The sequence below is a fragment of the Entelurus aequoreus genome, linkage group LG17 (genome assembly GCF_033978785.1).
Source record: "Entelurus aequoreus isolate RoL-2023_Sb linkage group LG17, RoL_Eaeq_v1.1, whole genome shotgun sequence".
NCBI lineage: Eukaryota > Metazoa > Chordata > Actinopteri > Syngnathiformes > Syngnathidae > Entelurus > Entelurus aequoreus.
In genome coordinates, this window is record NC_084747.1 from 6,402,940 (window position 1) to 6,418,188 (window position 15,249).

The following is a 15,249-nucleotide window of genomic DNA, read 5'->3' on the forward strand; positions in this document are numbered from 1 at the left end:
TTATAGTTATTTGAATGACTCTTACCATAATATGTTACGTTAACATACCAGGCACGTTCTCAGTTGGTTATTTATGCCTCATATAACGTACACTTATTCAGCCTGTTGTTCACTATTCTTTATTTTAAATTGCCTTTCAAATGTCTATTCTTGGTGTTGGGTTTTAGCAAATACATTTCCCCCAAAAATGCGACTTATACTCCAGTGCGACTTATATATGTTTTTTCCTTCTTTATTATGCATTTTGGGCCGGTGCGACTTATACTCCGAAAAATACGGTACTCCTAATTTTTTTAAAATTTTTTTCTTGTTTTTGAACACTGACTTCTTGCAGTGTACGTGTTGAAATGACACCTGATGATCGGAAGAATAACTTTAAAAGTATACCACAAAAGTATAATAAAATATAAAAAACTTTTTTAATTTATTTTTCCAGCAGTGCAGATTTGGGATATATGTTAATAGTGCTATTTTTAAATATGATTATTATACTTGATGACTTCTCTGTTGCCACTTCCTCTTTAGTGTTTACTACACGGGCACACACCTTCTTACTGCGAACGCAACACAGACTATTGAACTTATTAAACCCGAGACTCATTGTTATTATCGTGACGTCATGTCATGACAAACGCAACACAGACTATTGAACTTATTAAACCCGAGACTCATTGTTATTATCGTGACGTCATGTCATGACAAACGCAACACAGACTATTGAACCTATTAAACCCGAGACTCATTGTTATTATCGTGACGTCATGTCATGACAAACGAGTTGAGCAGGAAGGAACGTCACGTGGGGACCTGACGTCACTCCGAATGTGACGTCACATGTGCGCGCACAGCAAGGGGCGGGGCCTTTGCTTAAAAGCGGCTGTGCGGCTCAGTCCAGCCCGCCTTTTCGGTCCTTCGTCGTCTTCTCCGGACTTGTCCTCTCCTCCTCTCAGCCTCTCGTCGCAATGGCAGCGGTCAGCAGGGCTCTCAGGAGAGTGTGTCAGCACTCCCGCCATCAACTGTGTCAGCTACACACGTCCGCCCCGAGGTGAGCACGGCCGCCATATGCTTCATGGCACCTTCAATATGGCGGGGTTTTATTTTTTATTTTACACCCACTTTATCGCTTCTTGTTGTCGAACTAATATTCCCCGCGCCTTCTTAACCTTCTTATTTACATTGTGTGTTTCTCTCCGCTAAAAACGAGCGTTTACTCGTAACGTTTTTCGGTAGAACATTTTTCGCATTGGCGCGATGCGCCCCCTGGCGGCATGCCGGTATGACAGCAGGGCAAGTGTGGCTGATGAAATCCGCTTCAGTGTTTGCACCCTGTTGGCTCTGCGGGGGGAGGGGGGGAGGGGAGGTGGATGGCACACCTATATTTACACATGATTAATTTAACTTCTCTTTTAACATGCAAAAAACATTCAAGCCCTCACATGGAAATATAAATGCAAGCATTTTTTCTTCAGTATATTGTGCCTATATTAACATAATTGAACCCAAACATGAGTTCTTCTCAGGGACACAAGTCGCGTGTTTGTGCACATGATCGACTCACAGATGACTTTTATTAGTCACACCATGCATAAAATATATCATCTCTTGCACCTCTACCGTCAAATTACAAATAAATCAAGTATATTTTTATAAATAAAATACTATTTTCTTGTTTTTGTTTATAAATGAAGGTAGACATTTTTTTCATCCGACGATTTTCACTTTATTACATTTTTACAATGTTAGGAAAGACGAAAGCTTGTTTATTTAAAGAAATGTAATTTAATCTCCAAAGAATACCGTCAAATTACAAACACACCAAATATATTTTTATAAAGAAAATACTATTTTCTTGTTTTTTGTTTATAAATGAAGGTAGACTTTTTTTTTCATCTGACGATTTTCACTTTATTAACATTTTTACAATGTTAGGAAAGAAGAAAGCTTGTTTATTTTAATTTTTATAATTTATTCTCCAAAGAATACCGTCAAATTACAAACACCCCAAATATGTTTTCATAAAGAAAATACTTTTTTCTTGTATTTGTTTCACTTTATTCAATTTTTACAATGTTAGGAAAGAAGAAAGATTGTTTATTTTTGTATGTATATATATTTATTTATTTATTTTTTGTATTTTTTAAAAATTTCATCTCCAAAGAAAACTTATTTTATGTGCAGAAGCAAGCTAATTAGAAAATAATAATAATTAAAAACATATATATATATATATATTTTTTTTAAACGTTTTTTTTATTTAATCTCCAAGGAAAATGTTTTTTTTTTAACATTCCTCCACCAAATTAAAGTTATGTTTACTGAGCTGTTATAGTATTTATGTGCAGAAGCAAGTTAATAAAAAAAAAAGAAATTATATCTATATAATTCCTTTTTTTTAATTAACTTGCTTCTGCACATAAATACTATATATTTATAGCATAAAATGCTGTTCTAGTATTTATGTGCAGAAGCAAGTTAATTAAAAAAAAAGAAATTATATATATATATATATATATATATATATATAATTTCTTTTTTTAAAATTTAAGTTACCGGTAATTAAAAAAAAAAGAAATTTTATATATATATATATATATTTCTTTTTTTTTAATTAACTTGCTTCTGCACATAAATACTATAACAGCTCAGTAAACATAACTTTAATTTAGTGGAGGAATAATGTTAAAAATAAGTTTTCCTTGGAGATGAAATTTAAAAATAAATATATATATATATATATATATATATATATATATATATATTATAAATAAATATATATATATATTTATTTATTTTATTTAATCTCCAAAGAAATCTTATTTTATGTGCAGAAGCAAGCAAATTAAAAATAAAAGTGTAATATATATATGTTTTTATTTCATCCCCAATGGTAAACTAAAGTTTTTAATAAGTGCTTAAAGACTATATAAGGAAAATACTTTTTTGTAGAAAAGAAAAAAGGTAATTCTGCAAAGATGTGCTATTTTTTTCCTCCACTTGTACTGTAAATGTGCCTATCGGAACAAAAGACTGGTTACATCATCGCCGAAGGCTCATTGCTCCTCAGTTATTGGTTAGCATTCTCTTGTCTTATGTAAGAGCAAAAAGTTGGCACTGGGGCCGGTTTGGTCCAAGAAAGCCTCAGTTAGCAGGGGCCACACGGTAAATCATACTGTACCTCAGCTGGCGCTTCACACACTACTTCTTTTACAAGCGCCTTCTGTCCTCCTCCTTTTACCACTTTGCTATTTGCATCTTGACACTTGGGCTGAAAGGTTTGTCCGCCGTGTGGAGCATACGTCTGTGTCAGCTTGGCAGGAGCTAATTTTAGAGACTACAAGTGGTTCCAGAGGACTTACTGTACCAGCATGCAAATGCAGTGCTCGGGAACAGGAACAAAAAAGGGACATGTGCACAAGAAAACTGTATTTGCATCGCAATTGTTATGTTTTGAAAAGAGCAGTGCCGTTTTTACCACATCAATATTGACTATGTCGACGACAGACCTCCAGGAGGACAAGCCATCCCGGTGTGCATGCGTGTAACTGACACCGCCACCTCCTGGCATGGCATGCACATTACAGCAGGGAGTGTTTTGTCTGCAACTTTTTCAAAGAGAAGATCACAAAAGGCAAAGTACAGCATTTGTGCTTTACTGTTGTGTAAATGTCATTTTCATCCCACTTTGGCTTTTACGCACATTATTTTTCACCACGTCACCAAATGCTAATTTGTCAGGTTAACAGACAATAACCACGTAAACATAACGTGACAATAACCACGTGAAGCGACAGTGACTACGTGAATACAACGTAACGCGACAGTGACTACGTGAATACAACGTAACGCGACAGAGACTACGTGAATACAACGTAATGCGACAGAGACTATGTGAATACAACGTAACGCGACAGTGACTACGTGAATACAACGTAACGCGACAGTGACTACGTGAATACAACGTAACGCGACAGTGACCGTGAATACAACGTAACATGACAGTGACTACGTGAATGTAACGCGACAGTGACCACGTGAATACAACGTAACGCGACAGTGACTACGAAAATACAACGTAACGCGACAGTGACTACGTGAATACAACGTAACGCGACAGTGACCGTGAATACAACGTAACACGACAGTGACTACGTGAATGTAACGCGACAGTGACCACGTGAATACAACGTAACGCGACAGTGACCACGTGAATACAACGTAACGCGACAGTGACCACGTGAATACAACGTAACGCAACAGTGACTACGTGAATACTACGTGAATACAACGTAACGCAACAGTGACTACGTGAATACTACGTGAATACAACGTAACGCGACAGTGACTACGTGAATACAACGTAACGCGACAGTGACTACGTGAATACAACGTAACGCGACTGCCTACGTGAATACAACGTAACGCGACTGCCTACGTGAATACAACGTAACGCGACAGTGACTACGTGAATACAACGTAACGCGACAGTGACTACGTGAATACAACGTAACGCGACAGTGACTACGTGAATACAACGTAACGCGACAGTGACCACGTGAATACAACGTAACGCGACAGTGACCACGTGAATACAACGTAACGCGACAGTGACCACGTGAATACAACGTAACGCGACAGTGACCACGTGAATACAAGGTAACGCGACAGTGACCACGTGAATACAAGGTAACGCGACAGTGACCACGTGAATACAAGGTAACGCGACAGTGACCACGTGAATACAAGGTAACGCGACAGTGACCACGTGAATACAACGTAACGCGACAGTGACTACGTGAATACAACGTAACGCGACAGTGACTACGTGAATACTATGTGAATACTATGTAACGCGACAGTGACTACGTGAATACAACGTAACGCGACAGTGACTACGTGAATACTACGTAATGCGACAGTGACTACGTGAATACAACGTAACGCGACAGAGACTACGTGAATACAACGTAACGCGACAGTGACTACGTGAATACAACGTAACGCGACAGTGACCACGTGAATACAACGTAACGCGACAGTGACCACGTGAATACAAGGTAACGCGACAGTGACCACGTGAATACAACGTAACGCGACAGTGACCACGTGAATACAAGGTAACGCGACAGTGACCACGTGAATACAACGTAACGCGACAGTGACCACGTGAATACAACGTAACGCGACAGTGACTAAGTGAATACAACGTAACGCGACAGTGACCACGTGAATACAACGTAACGCGACAGTGACTACGTGAATACAACGTAACGCGACAGTGACTACGTGAATACAACGTAACGCGACAGACTACGTGAATACTACGTAACGCAACAGTGACTACGTGAATACAACGTAACGCAACAGTGACTACGTGAATACTACGTGAATACTACGTGAATACTACGTGAATACTACGTGAATACAACGTAACGCGACAGTGACTACGTGAATACAACGTAACGCGACAGTGACTACGTGAATACAACGTAACGCGACAGTGACTACGTGAATACAACGTAACGCGACAGTGACTACGTGAATACAACGTAACGCGACAGTGACTACGTGAATACAACGTAACGCGACAGTGACCACATGAATACAACGTAACGCGACAGTGACCACGTGAATACAACGTAACGCGACAGTGACCACGTAAATACAACGTAACGCGACAGTGACCACGTGAATACAACGTAACGCAACAGTGACCACGTGAATACAAGGTAACGCGACAGTGACCACGTGAATACAACGTAACGCAACAGTGACTACGTGAATACAACGTAACGCGACAGTGACCACGTGAATACAACGTAACGCGACAGTGACCATGTGAATACAAAGTAACGCGACAGTGACCATGTGAATACAACGTAACGCGACAGTGACTACGTGAATACAACGTAACGCGACTGACTACGTGAATACAACGTAACGCGACTGCCTACGTGAATACAACGTAACGCGACTGCCTACGTGAATACAACGTAACGCGACAGTGACTACGTGAATACAACGTAACGCGACTGCCTACGTGAATACAACGTAACGCGACTGCCTACGTGAATACAACGTAACGCGACAGTGACTACGTGAATACAACGTAACGCGACAGTGACTACGTGAATACAACGTAACGCGACAGTGACTACGTGAATACAACGTAACGCGACAGTGACTACGTGAATACAACGTAACGCGACAGTGACCACGTGAATACAACGTAACGCGACAGTGACCACGTGAATACAACGTAACGCGACAGTGACCACGTGAATACAAGGTAACGCGACAGTGACCACGTGAATACAAGGTAACGCGACAGTGACCACGTGAATACAAGGTAACGCGACAGTGACCACGTGAATACAAGGTAACGCGACAGTGACCACGTGAATACAACGTAACGCGACAGTGACTACGTGAATACAACGTAACGCGACAGTGACTACGTGAATACTATGTGAATACTATGTAACGCGACAGTGACTACGTGAATACAACGTAACGCGACAGTGACTACGTGAATACTACGTAATGCGACAGTGACTACGTGAATACAACGTAACGCGACAGAGACTACGTGAATACAACGTAACGCGACAGTGACTACGTGAATACAACGTAACGCGACAGTGACCACGTGAATACAACGTAACGTGACAGTGACCACGTGAATACAAGGTAACGCGACAGTGACCACGTGAATACAACGTAACGCGACAGTGACCACGTGAATACAAGGTAACGCGACAGTGACCACGTGAATACAACGTAACGCGACAGTGACCACGTGAATACAACGTAACGCGACAGTGACCACGTGAATACAACGTAACGCGACAGTGACCACGTGAATACAACGAAACGCGACAGTGACCACGTGAATACAACGTAACGCGACAGTGACCACGTGAATACAACGTAACGCGACAGTGACCACGTGAATACAATGTAACGCGACAGTGACCACGTGAATGCATCGTAACGCGACAGTGACCACGTAAATACAACGTAACGCGACAGTGACTACGTGAATACAACGTAACGCGACAGTGACTACGTGAATACTATGTGAATACAACGTAACGCGACAGTGACTACGTGAATACAACGTAACGCGACAGTGACCACGTGAATACAAGGTAACGCGACAGTGACTACGTGAATACAACGTAACGCGACAGTGACCACGTGAATACAACGTAACGCGACAGTGACCACGTAAATACAACGTAACGCGACAGTGACTACGTGAATACAAGGTAACGCGACAGTGACCACGTGAATACAAGGTAACGCGACAGTGACCACGTGAATACAAGGTAACGCGACAGTGACCACGTGAATACAACGTAACGCGACAGTGACTACGTGAATACAAGGTAACGCAACAGTGACCACGTGAATACAACGTAACGCGACAGTGACTACGTGAATACAACGTAACGCAACAGTGACCACGTAAAGACCACGTAGCGCTGTGAGTATTTTTTTGTGTACTTTGGTCATAATTTTTCTTGTCTTCCTCAATTATACATTTGGTTTTTTGTATGTTTTTTTTTTATATTACATATAAAAATTCCAATGTGCAATTGTTTGACAGGTGTACGACACTCTGGAAGTTGTTCAACAACACCCCAAAGCCAAACAAAACATTAAAGTCCTTAAATTTTCAAAGGGCATAAAACATTTAGAATAAATATTTTTTTTGTACTTTTTTTGGCTCGATTGTCTCAGTTGACTTCAGCCCTAAACAAAAATACCATCCATCCATCAATTTTCTATCGCTTGTCCCTATCGTTTATTTTATATTAACCCTTTGAAGGTCTTTTTGATCAAAGTGTTGTTGATACATTTGCATAACATTCGTTATTTTACTCATTTAAACCTGTGATATTAACTCATTAAAAGGGTCAAAAATGTATTTTATTTTATTTAGGGCTTGGGTTCATGGAGAAATTTGAGCAAAAAAGGTCATTAAAAAAAATCCTAAATGCCAAGTTACGCCCTTTGAGAACTGAATGACTTTTATGTCATTTTCGGCTTTGAAGATAATTCAAATGGAATGTGCTCGGACGGTTAAAAAAATATCCAAATGTAGGTCGTTATTTTAGTCGTCTGGTGTGTGTTCTCTCTATTAATAAACGCCATGGCAAAAAAGAGTAGTATTACACTTAACATTGTTTCAGAACTCCTATTTGAAGCCTCATGTTTGGTCAGCACATTTCCTCTCCCTAATTAAAGCCCTGTCCTCTTCGTGGTTTTATCTCAGACTTTAATTTCAGCATTTTGGGGAGTTTGTGGTCTAAAAAAAAGTCAAAACGATGTCAGGTCGGTGAAGTTAAGGCAAGAGCGTTGATGACTTTCTTTGTTGTGGACCAATGAAGTGTAGTCATGGTTTGTAAGTACCAGTTATTAAAGTGTGTGTGTGTGTTCACAGGCAGGAGGCTGTGGTCATCTCAGGAAAGAAGCTTGCCCGTCAGATCCGGGACGAGGCGCGGGCCGATTTGGAGAACTGGATGCTGGCCGGACACCGGAGGCCTCATCTCAGCGTGGTTCTGGTCGGAGACAACCCGGCCAGTCACTCGTACGTCCTCAACAAGACCAGAGCGGCCGCCGATGTCGGTGAGGAAACACAAACACGCGCGCTGGTGAAAGTGAACATGTGACAACGAAGCGGAAAACGTGAAAGCAAACTTTTTGTCTTCCTTAGGAATCTCCAGCGAGACCATCCTCAAGCATTCCGACATCAGCGAGGAAGAGTTACTGGACCTCATCTTCAAACTAAACACGGACCATCGCGTGGACGGCCTGCTTGTGCAGCTTCCTCTGCCAGGTACACACACACACACACACTGCAAAAAGTCAGTGTTCAAAAACAAGAAAAAAAATACAAAAATGAGGGGTATTTTACTTGAACTAAGCAAAATTATCTGCCAATAAAACAAGAAAATTTGGCTTGTCAAGACTTTCCAAAACAAGTCAAATTAGCTAACCTCAATGAACCCAAAAATACCTTAAAATAAGTATATTCTCACTAATAACAAGTGTACTACTATATAAGTACGTATTTTCTATTGTTTCATTGAAAATAAAACAGCATTTGGCTGTCATCTGTTTTAATATGAGACACAATTGTGTCAAAGTCAAGATTTTTTTTTTCATGCTTGAAGTAAGAAATGATTACTTTAAAAAAGTCGTTTTATACTTGTGAGTGTTGATGACACAGCTTTGCAACAGTTGATATTCTAGTTTCAAGCATGTTTTACTCAATATAGCTCATCAAATCTCAGCAACAAGCTGTAATATCTTACTGAGATCATTTAGGACCAAAACCCTTAAAACAAGTAAAACATTCTAACATAAAATCTGCTTAGTGAGAAGAATGATCTTATCAGACAGAAAATAAGCAACTATCACCCTTATTTGAGATATTTCATCTTGGTTAGATTTCAGTTTTTGCAGTGTATCAATGGATGGATTTGAAGTTGTTAAAATATCCTGGGATGCCCAAAATGACCATACTACACCCAGCCGAGTACCGTGGGGGGGATAAAAGTTGTAAAAGTCAGCAAAAGTCCCAAAAATGTTCAAAATACCTACCCAGGTTCGAGTCCCGCCACCGGCCGGGATGCACAGCATGTCCAAAACGCGCCCAGCAAAGTCCCACGGGAAGGCAGGGAGAAAAGTGAGAAAAGTCAGTAAAATGTTAAAAAATCACACCCGGATTCGAGTGCCACAAGTCTTAAGACTCGGCTGGGTGTGTTATGGACATTTTGGGCATCCAAGGACTTGCGCGGCGGGACTTGTGGGACTCGAACCTGGGTAGGCATTTTGAACATTTTTGGGGACTTTTGACGACTTTTCTCACTTTTCTCCCCCACTTCCCATGGGACTTTGCTGGGTGCGCTTTGGACATTTTTTGCATCCTGGGACTTGTGCGGCCGGCGGCGGGACTTGTGGGACTTGAACCAGGGGAGGTATTTAGGACAAAATTGGGACTTTTGACCATTTTGGCCGCCTTTTCCCCTCTTCTTCCCCGCCTTCCTGTGCACCATTGCTGGGTGTGTTTTGGACATTTGGGCAAAAATAGTTTCAAGCGTGTTTTACTCAATATAGGTCATCAAATCTCAGCAACAAGCTGTAATATCTTACTGAGATCATTTAGGACCAAAACCCTTAAAACAAGTAAAACACTCTAACATAAAATCTGCTTAGTGAGAAGAATGATCTTATCAGACAGAAAATAAGCAAATATCACCCTTATTTGAGATATTTCATCTTACTTAGATTTCAGTTTTTGCAGTGCATCGACAGAATGTGATCTAAAAGCTCCTTTTTCACCTCCCGACAGATCACATCGATGAACGCACCATCTGCAACGCCGTGTCCCCCACCAAGGACGTGGACGGCTTCCACGTGGTCAACGTGGGCCGCATGTGTCTGGACCAGTCCACCATGTTGCCCGCCACTCCCTGGGGGGTGTGGGAAATCATCAACCGTACAGGTACAAAACATGTCTGATAATTGAGGTGTGTAGTACATGACTGGACTCTTAAAACAAGCTGCGTGGATTCCTTGTCCAGGTATTCCCACTCAGGGGAAGAACGTGGTGGTCGCGGGGCGCTCCAAGAACGTGGGCATGCCCATTGCCATGTTGCTGCACACAGACGGTCGTCACGAGAGACCAGGAGGTAACGTCCTCCCCTCATCTCTCTCATGGCGGTGTTTGTTTGCTTAATGCTAACGGGCGCTAACGTGCGTTCCAGGCGACGCCACAGTCACCATCTCCCACCGATACACTCCCAAGGATCAACTTCGGCAACACACTCAAATAGCTGACATCGTGGTGGCGGCTGCAGGTACCCGACTTGGGATTTATTCCTTCCTAATTCGTCCCACCAGCCTAGACTTTGCTTGTTTTGTAACCGTCTTTGTTATTTCAGGGATTCCCAATCTCATCACAGCTGACATGATCAAAGAGGGCGCGGCCGTGATCGACGTGGGCATAAACCGGGTGCAGGATCCGCTCACTGGGAAGAGCAGACTGGTTGGAGATGTGGATTTTGAAGGTAAACACCTGATTTACCACTCAACAACTGTGCTTTTAGGCAATATTCATTGTCTTTTGGCACCATTAAAATAGTCTAATATTCAGCAAAACTAGAGATGTCCGATAATGGCTTTTTTGCTGATATTGTCCAACTCTTGATTACCGATTTCGATATCAACCGATACTGATATATACTCACAGCAAAAAGTCAGTGTTCAAAAACAAGGGAAAAAAAGCCGAAAATTAGGGGTATTTTATTTGAACTAAGCAAAATTATTTGCCAATACAACAAGAAAATTCGGCTTGTCAAGACTTTCCAAGACAAGTCAAATTAGCTAACCTCAATGAACCCAAAAATACCTTTAAAATAAGTATATTCTCACTAATAACAAGTGCACTTTTCTTGGTAGAAAAAAAATACCTTTTTGCTCAATATGTTGAAAAATATTGTTAAATTAATTAAATGCTAGTGCCATTATCTTGACATAATGATATGCGCTCGGCATCATGATTTTTTTTTCATGCTTGAAGTAAGAAATTATTACTTTAAAAAAGTCGCTTTATGCTTGTGAGTGTTGATGACACAGCTTTGCAACAGTTGATATTCTAGTTTCAAGCATGTTTTACTCAATATACGTCATCAAATCTCAGCAACAAGCTGTAATATCTTACTGAGATCATTTAGGACCAAAACCCTTAAAACAAGTAAAACACTTTAACATAAAATCTGCTTAGTGAGAATAATTATCTTATCAGACAGAAAATAAGCAAATATCACCCTTATTTGAGATATTTAATCTTACTTAGATTTCAGTTTTTGCAGTGCAGTCGTGGAATTAACACATTATTATTATGGCTAATTTTGTTGTGATGCCCCGCTGGATGCATGAAACATTGTAACTTTACCATGAATTGATTAGCGTGGACCCCGACTTCAACAAGTTGAAAAACTTATTGGGGTGTTACCATTTAGTGGTCAATTGTATGGAGTACCTACTCAGTGGCCTAGTGGTTAGAGTGTCTGCCCTGAGATCGGTAGGTTGTGAGTTCAAACCCTGGCTGAGTCATACCAAAGACTTGGCACTCAGCATCAAGGGTTGGAATTTGGGGTTAAATCACCAAAAATGATTCCCGGGCACGGCTACCCTGCTGCCCACTGCTCCCCTCACCTCCCAGGGGGTGATCAAGGGGATGGGTCAAATGCAGAGGACAAATTTCACCACACCTAGTGTGTGTGTGACAATCGTTGGTACTTTAACTTAAACTTTAATATGTACTGTACTGTGCAATCTACTAATACAAGTTTCAATCAATCAAAAACAAGGTTTTCCAAAATAAGAGAACCACTTCAACTCAAGTTATGGAAAAAAGTGGCAACATGGCACTGCCATATTTATTATTGAAGTCACAAAGTGTATATTTTTTTAACATGCCTCAAAACAGCAGCTTGGAATTTGGGACATGCTCTCCCTGAGATAATCCTGATACCCACTACAACTATGGGAAATACTATACTTTGACTGTCACAAAGTGCATTATTTTAAAAATTTTTTTTAACATGCCTCAAAACAAAATGGTTGATGGTTGATTATATGTCCGAAATAAACTTATTTCATTCATCCATCCATCCATTTTCTACTGCTTATTCCCTTCGGGGTCGTGGGGGGCCCTGGAGCCTAGCTACAATCGGGCATTCAATGTTAAAATTACCATTTAAAAAAATAATTATTATTAAAAAAATAATATTTTCCTTGACATCACAGCGAGTCCGCTTCAATCGTTAACGTTAAGTGCACGTGTCTCGTCAGGTGTGCGACAGAAGGCGAGCTTCATCACGCCCGTCCCAGGAGGCGTGGGCCCCATGACGGTGGCCATGCTCATGAAGAACACCATCAAAGCAGCCAAGAACGTTCTGCTCTTTCCACCCGAGAGGATCCGCATGGCGGCCGCGTCCTAATGAGCCGAGGACGGGAGACGGATCCCAGCAACATTCCACCACCTACAAATGTTTGTGTTTTACTTCTTTGCACACGGACTGGAAAGACGGCTTTAAAGCTCGCTTCCTGTTGTTTTGTTTTTTTTAAACTTTTCCACACGTCCAAACATGTTTGACTGTTACATTCAGTGGTGCAGCTGTATGTCATCTGTAACAGGATCTTCAGTATTTATGAAATGCAATGCATCTCTCCTGGATGAATTTGACACTCCTCAACAGTATCATGAAAGATTTGTTTTATTTATTGATACCGTGACATAATAATATTTAAGCCGTGTAAAGGTAGTTGCGGCGGCGTTCATTCACCTCAAGGTTGGTAAGCGGTCAAAGCAAAGCGGTGCAATTCTGAGTTCCGTTGAGCCTCGTTGGGAGCAAGGGCGACAAGGGCTAACTTGATCAGTAATACAAGCTTTAAAGATTCACAAATGCCTTTGTAAAATAAAAGATTACAACTATCTTCTCAAAATGTGTGCTGGTCTATTTGTGATGTGTATTTTATCAATTGGGACAACAGAGCGCATCTTTCACAGGGGTGTCAAACATACGGCCTGTGGGCCAAAATCATCACGCTGGGGTTTGTCTCCTAAATATACTTGTTCCGGTCAGAGGAGAGTAGGAGAAAAGGCACAACTCTGGTACTTAAACTAAACAACATGATAGTAGGGGTGTAACGGTGCGTGTATTTGTATTGAACCGTTTCGGTACGGGGGTTTTGGTTCGGTTCGGAGGTGTACCGAACGAGTTTCCACACGGACATATTAAGTAGCGTACCGCACGATGTGTAAACAATGCACACACGGCATGCTAGGACAACATGTAAAAGCCAGAGCTGGAAGACCCTCCTGCCTCATTACGATCTCCCGTTTGGGAACACTTTGGCTGCGCGATCCAACAATGGAGGACGGAGGTTTGCCGACATTGTTCAGCAGCTGCTTCTGACAACACGTCAAACATGCTAACCCATTTGAAGCGTCACCGCCGCATTCAAGCAGCCTCTCCTCGGCGAGTCAGGCAGGGCTAAAGCAATAACAAATGTTTTTATAGCAGCAGATTTAAGACCATATTGCATTAGAAATTAGATTTTGACCCACTTCTATGGTGGAGGAACAATAAGCCCATATATCCTCTTACTGCCAAGTTAGCCAGGCTGGGGGGAAAGAAAAGTTAATCTGAGGCTGAGTTGACTTGACACTGTTTAATGTTGCACTTTTTATATGTAGAAGAAAAGTTTTGTAATTTTATTTAATCTGAGTAACAACTTGAGGCAGTTTAATGTTGATTAACATGGACCCCGACTTAATCAAGTTGAAAAACTTATTCGGGTGTTACCATTTATTAGTCAATTGTACGGAATATGTACTGTACTGTGCAATCTACTAATAAAAGTTTAAATCAATCAATCAAAAAAAGCACTTTATATGTAGAAAGGTTTTGTTAAGAAACCATTCTGAGCCTTATCTTATTTAGTTTTTATTTTATATACACTACCGTTCAAAAGTTTGGGGTCACATTGAAATGTCCTTATTTTTGAAGGAAAAGCACTGTACTTTTCAATGAAGATAACTTTAAACTAGTCTTAACTTTAAAGAAATACACTCTATACATTGCTAATGTGGTAAATGACTATTCTAGCTGCAAATGTCTGGTTTTTGGTGCAATATCTACATAGGTGCATAGAGGCTCATTTCCAGCAACTATCATTCCAGTGTTCTAATGGTACAATGTGTTTGCTCATTGGCTCAGAAGGCTAATTGATGATTAGAAAACCCTTGTGCAATCATATTCACACATCTGAAAACAGTTTAGCTCTGACCTTCCTTTGAGCAGATTGAGTTTCTGGAGCATCACATTTGTGGGGTCAATTAAACGCTCAAAATGGCCAGAAAAAGAGAACTTTCATCTGAAACTCGACAGTCTATTCTTGTTCTTAGAAATGAAGGCTATTCCACAAAATTGTTTGGGTGACCCCAAACTTTTGAACGGTAGTGTATGTTGACCACATTAACCCTGCTACGCCATTGTTTACAAATTTGGTAAATAAATAACCAAAAAAGATATATTTTGTTGTTTTCTTACTGTACTGAAAATTAACCGAACCGTGACCTCTAAACCGAGGTACGTACCGAACCGAAATTTTGGTGTACCGTTACACCCCTAGATGATGTACCTTTTCAGAATGAAGGCGTAGGCTGCC

General features: G+C 40.8%; 1 protein-coding gene across 1 annotated transcript; it reads left to right on the top strand.

The window, feature by feature from the left end:
- Positions 1-887: 887 nt before the first annotated feature.
- Positions 888-13,521, top strand: mthfd2 (methylenetetrahydrofolate dehydrogenase (NADP+ dependent) 2, methenyltetrahydrofolate cyclohydrolase). Its single transcript, XM_062024018.1, has 8 exons — positions 888-1,045; positions 8,447-8,631; positions 8,720-8,842; positions 10,361-10,513; positions 10,593-10,700; positions 10,776-10,868; positions 10,953-11,078; positions 12,868-13,521. Exons 1-8 carry the CDS (start codon positions 963-965, stop codon positions 13,014-13,016), a joined length of 1,020 nt encoding a protein of 339 aa, XP_061880002.1. The 5' UTR covers positions 888-962; the 3' UTR covers positions 13,017-13,521.
- Positions 13,522-15,249: the final 1,728 nt, after the last annotated feature.

What these genes read in the sequence shown, in the direction of transcription:
- mthfd2 (XM_062024018.1), top strand. Translation starts at nt 963, where the DNA reads ATGGCAGCGGTCAGCAGGGCTCTCAGGAGAGTGTGTCAGCACTCCCGC. An exon ending in GGAAATCATCAACCGTACAG is followed by an intron (nt 10,514 to 10,592) that starts GTACAAAACATG and finishes TTCCTTGTCCAG; the next exon opens with GTATTCCCACTCAGGGGAAG. An exon ending in TGGAGATGTGGATTTTGAAG is followed by an intron (nt 11,079 to 12,867) that starts GTAAACACCTGA and finishes GTGTCTCGTCAG; the next exon opens with GTGTGCGACAGAAGGCGAGC.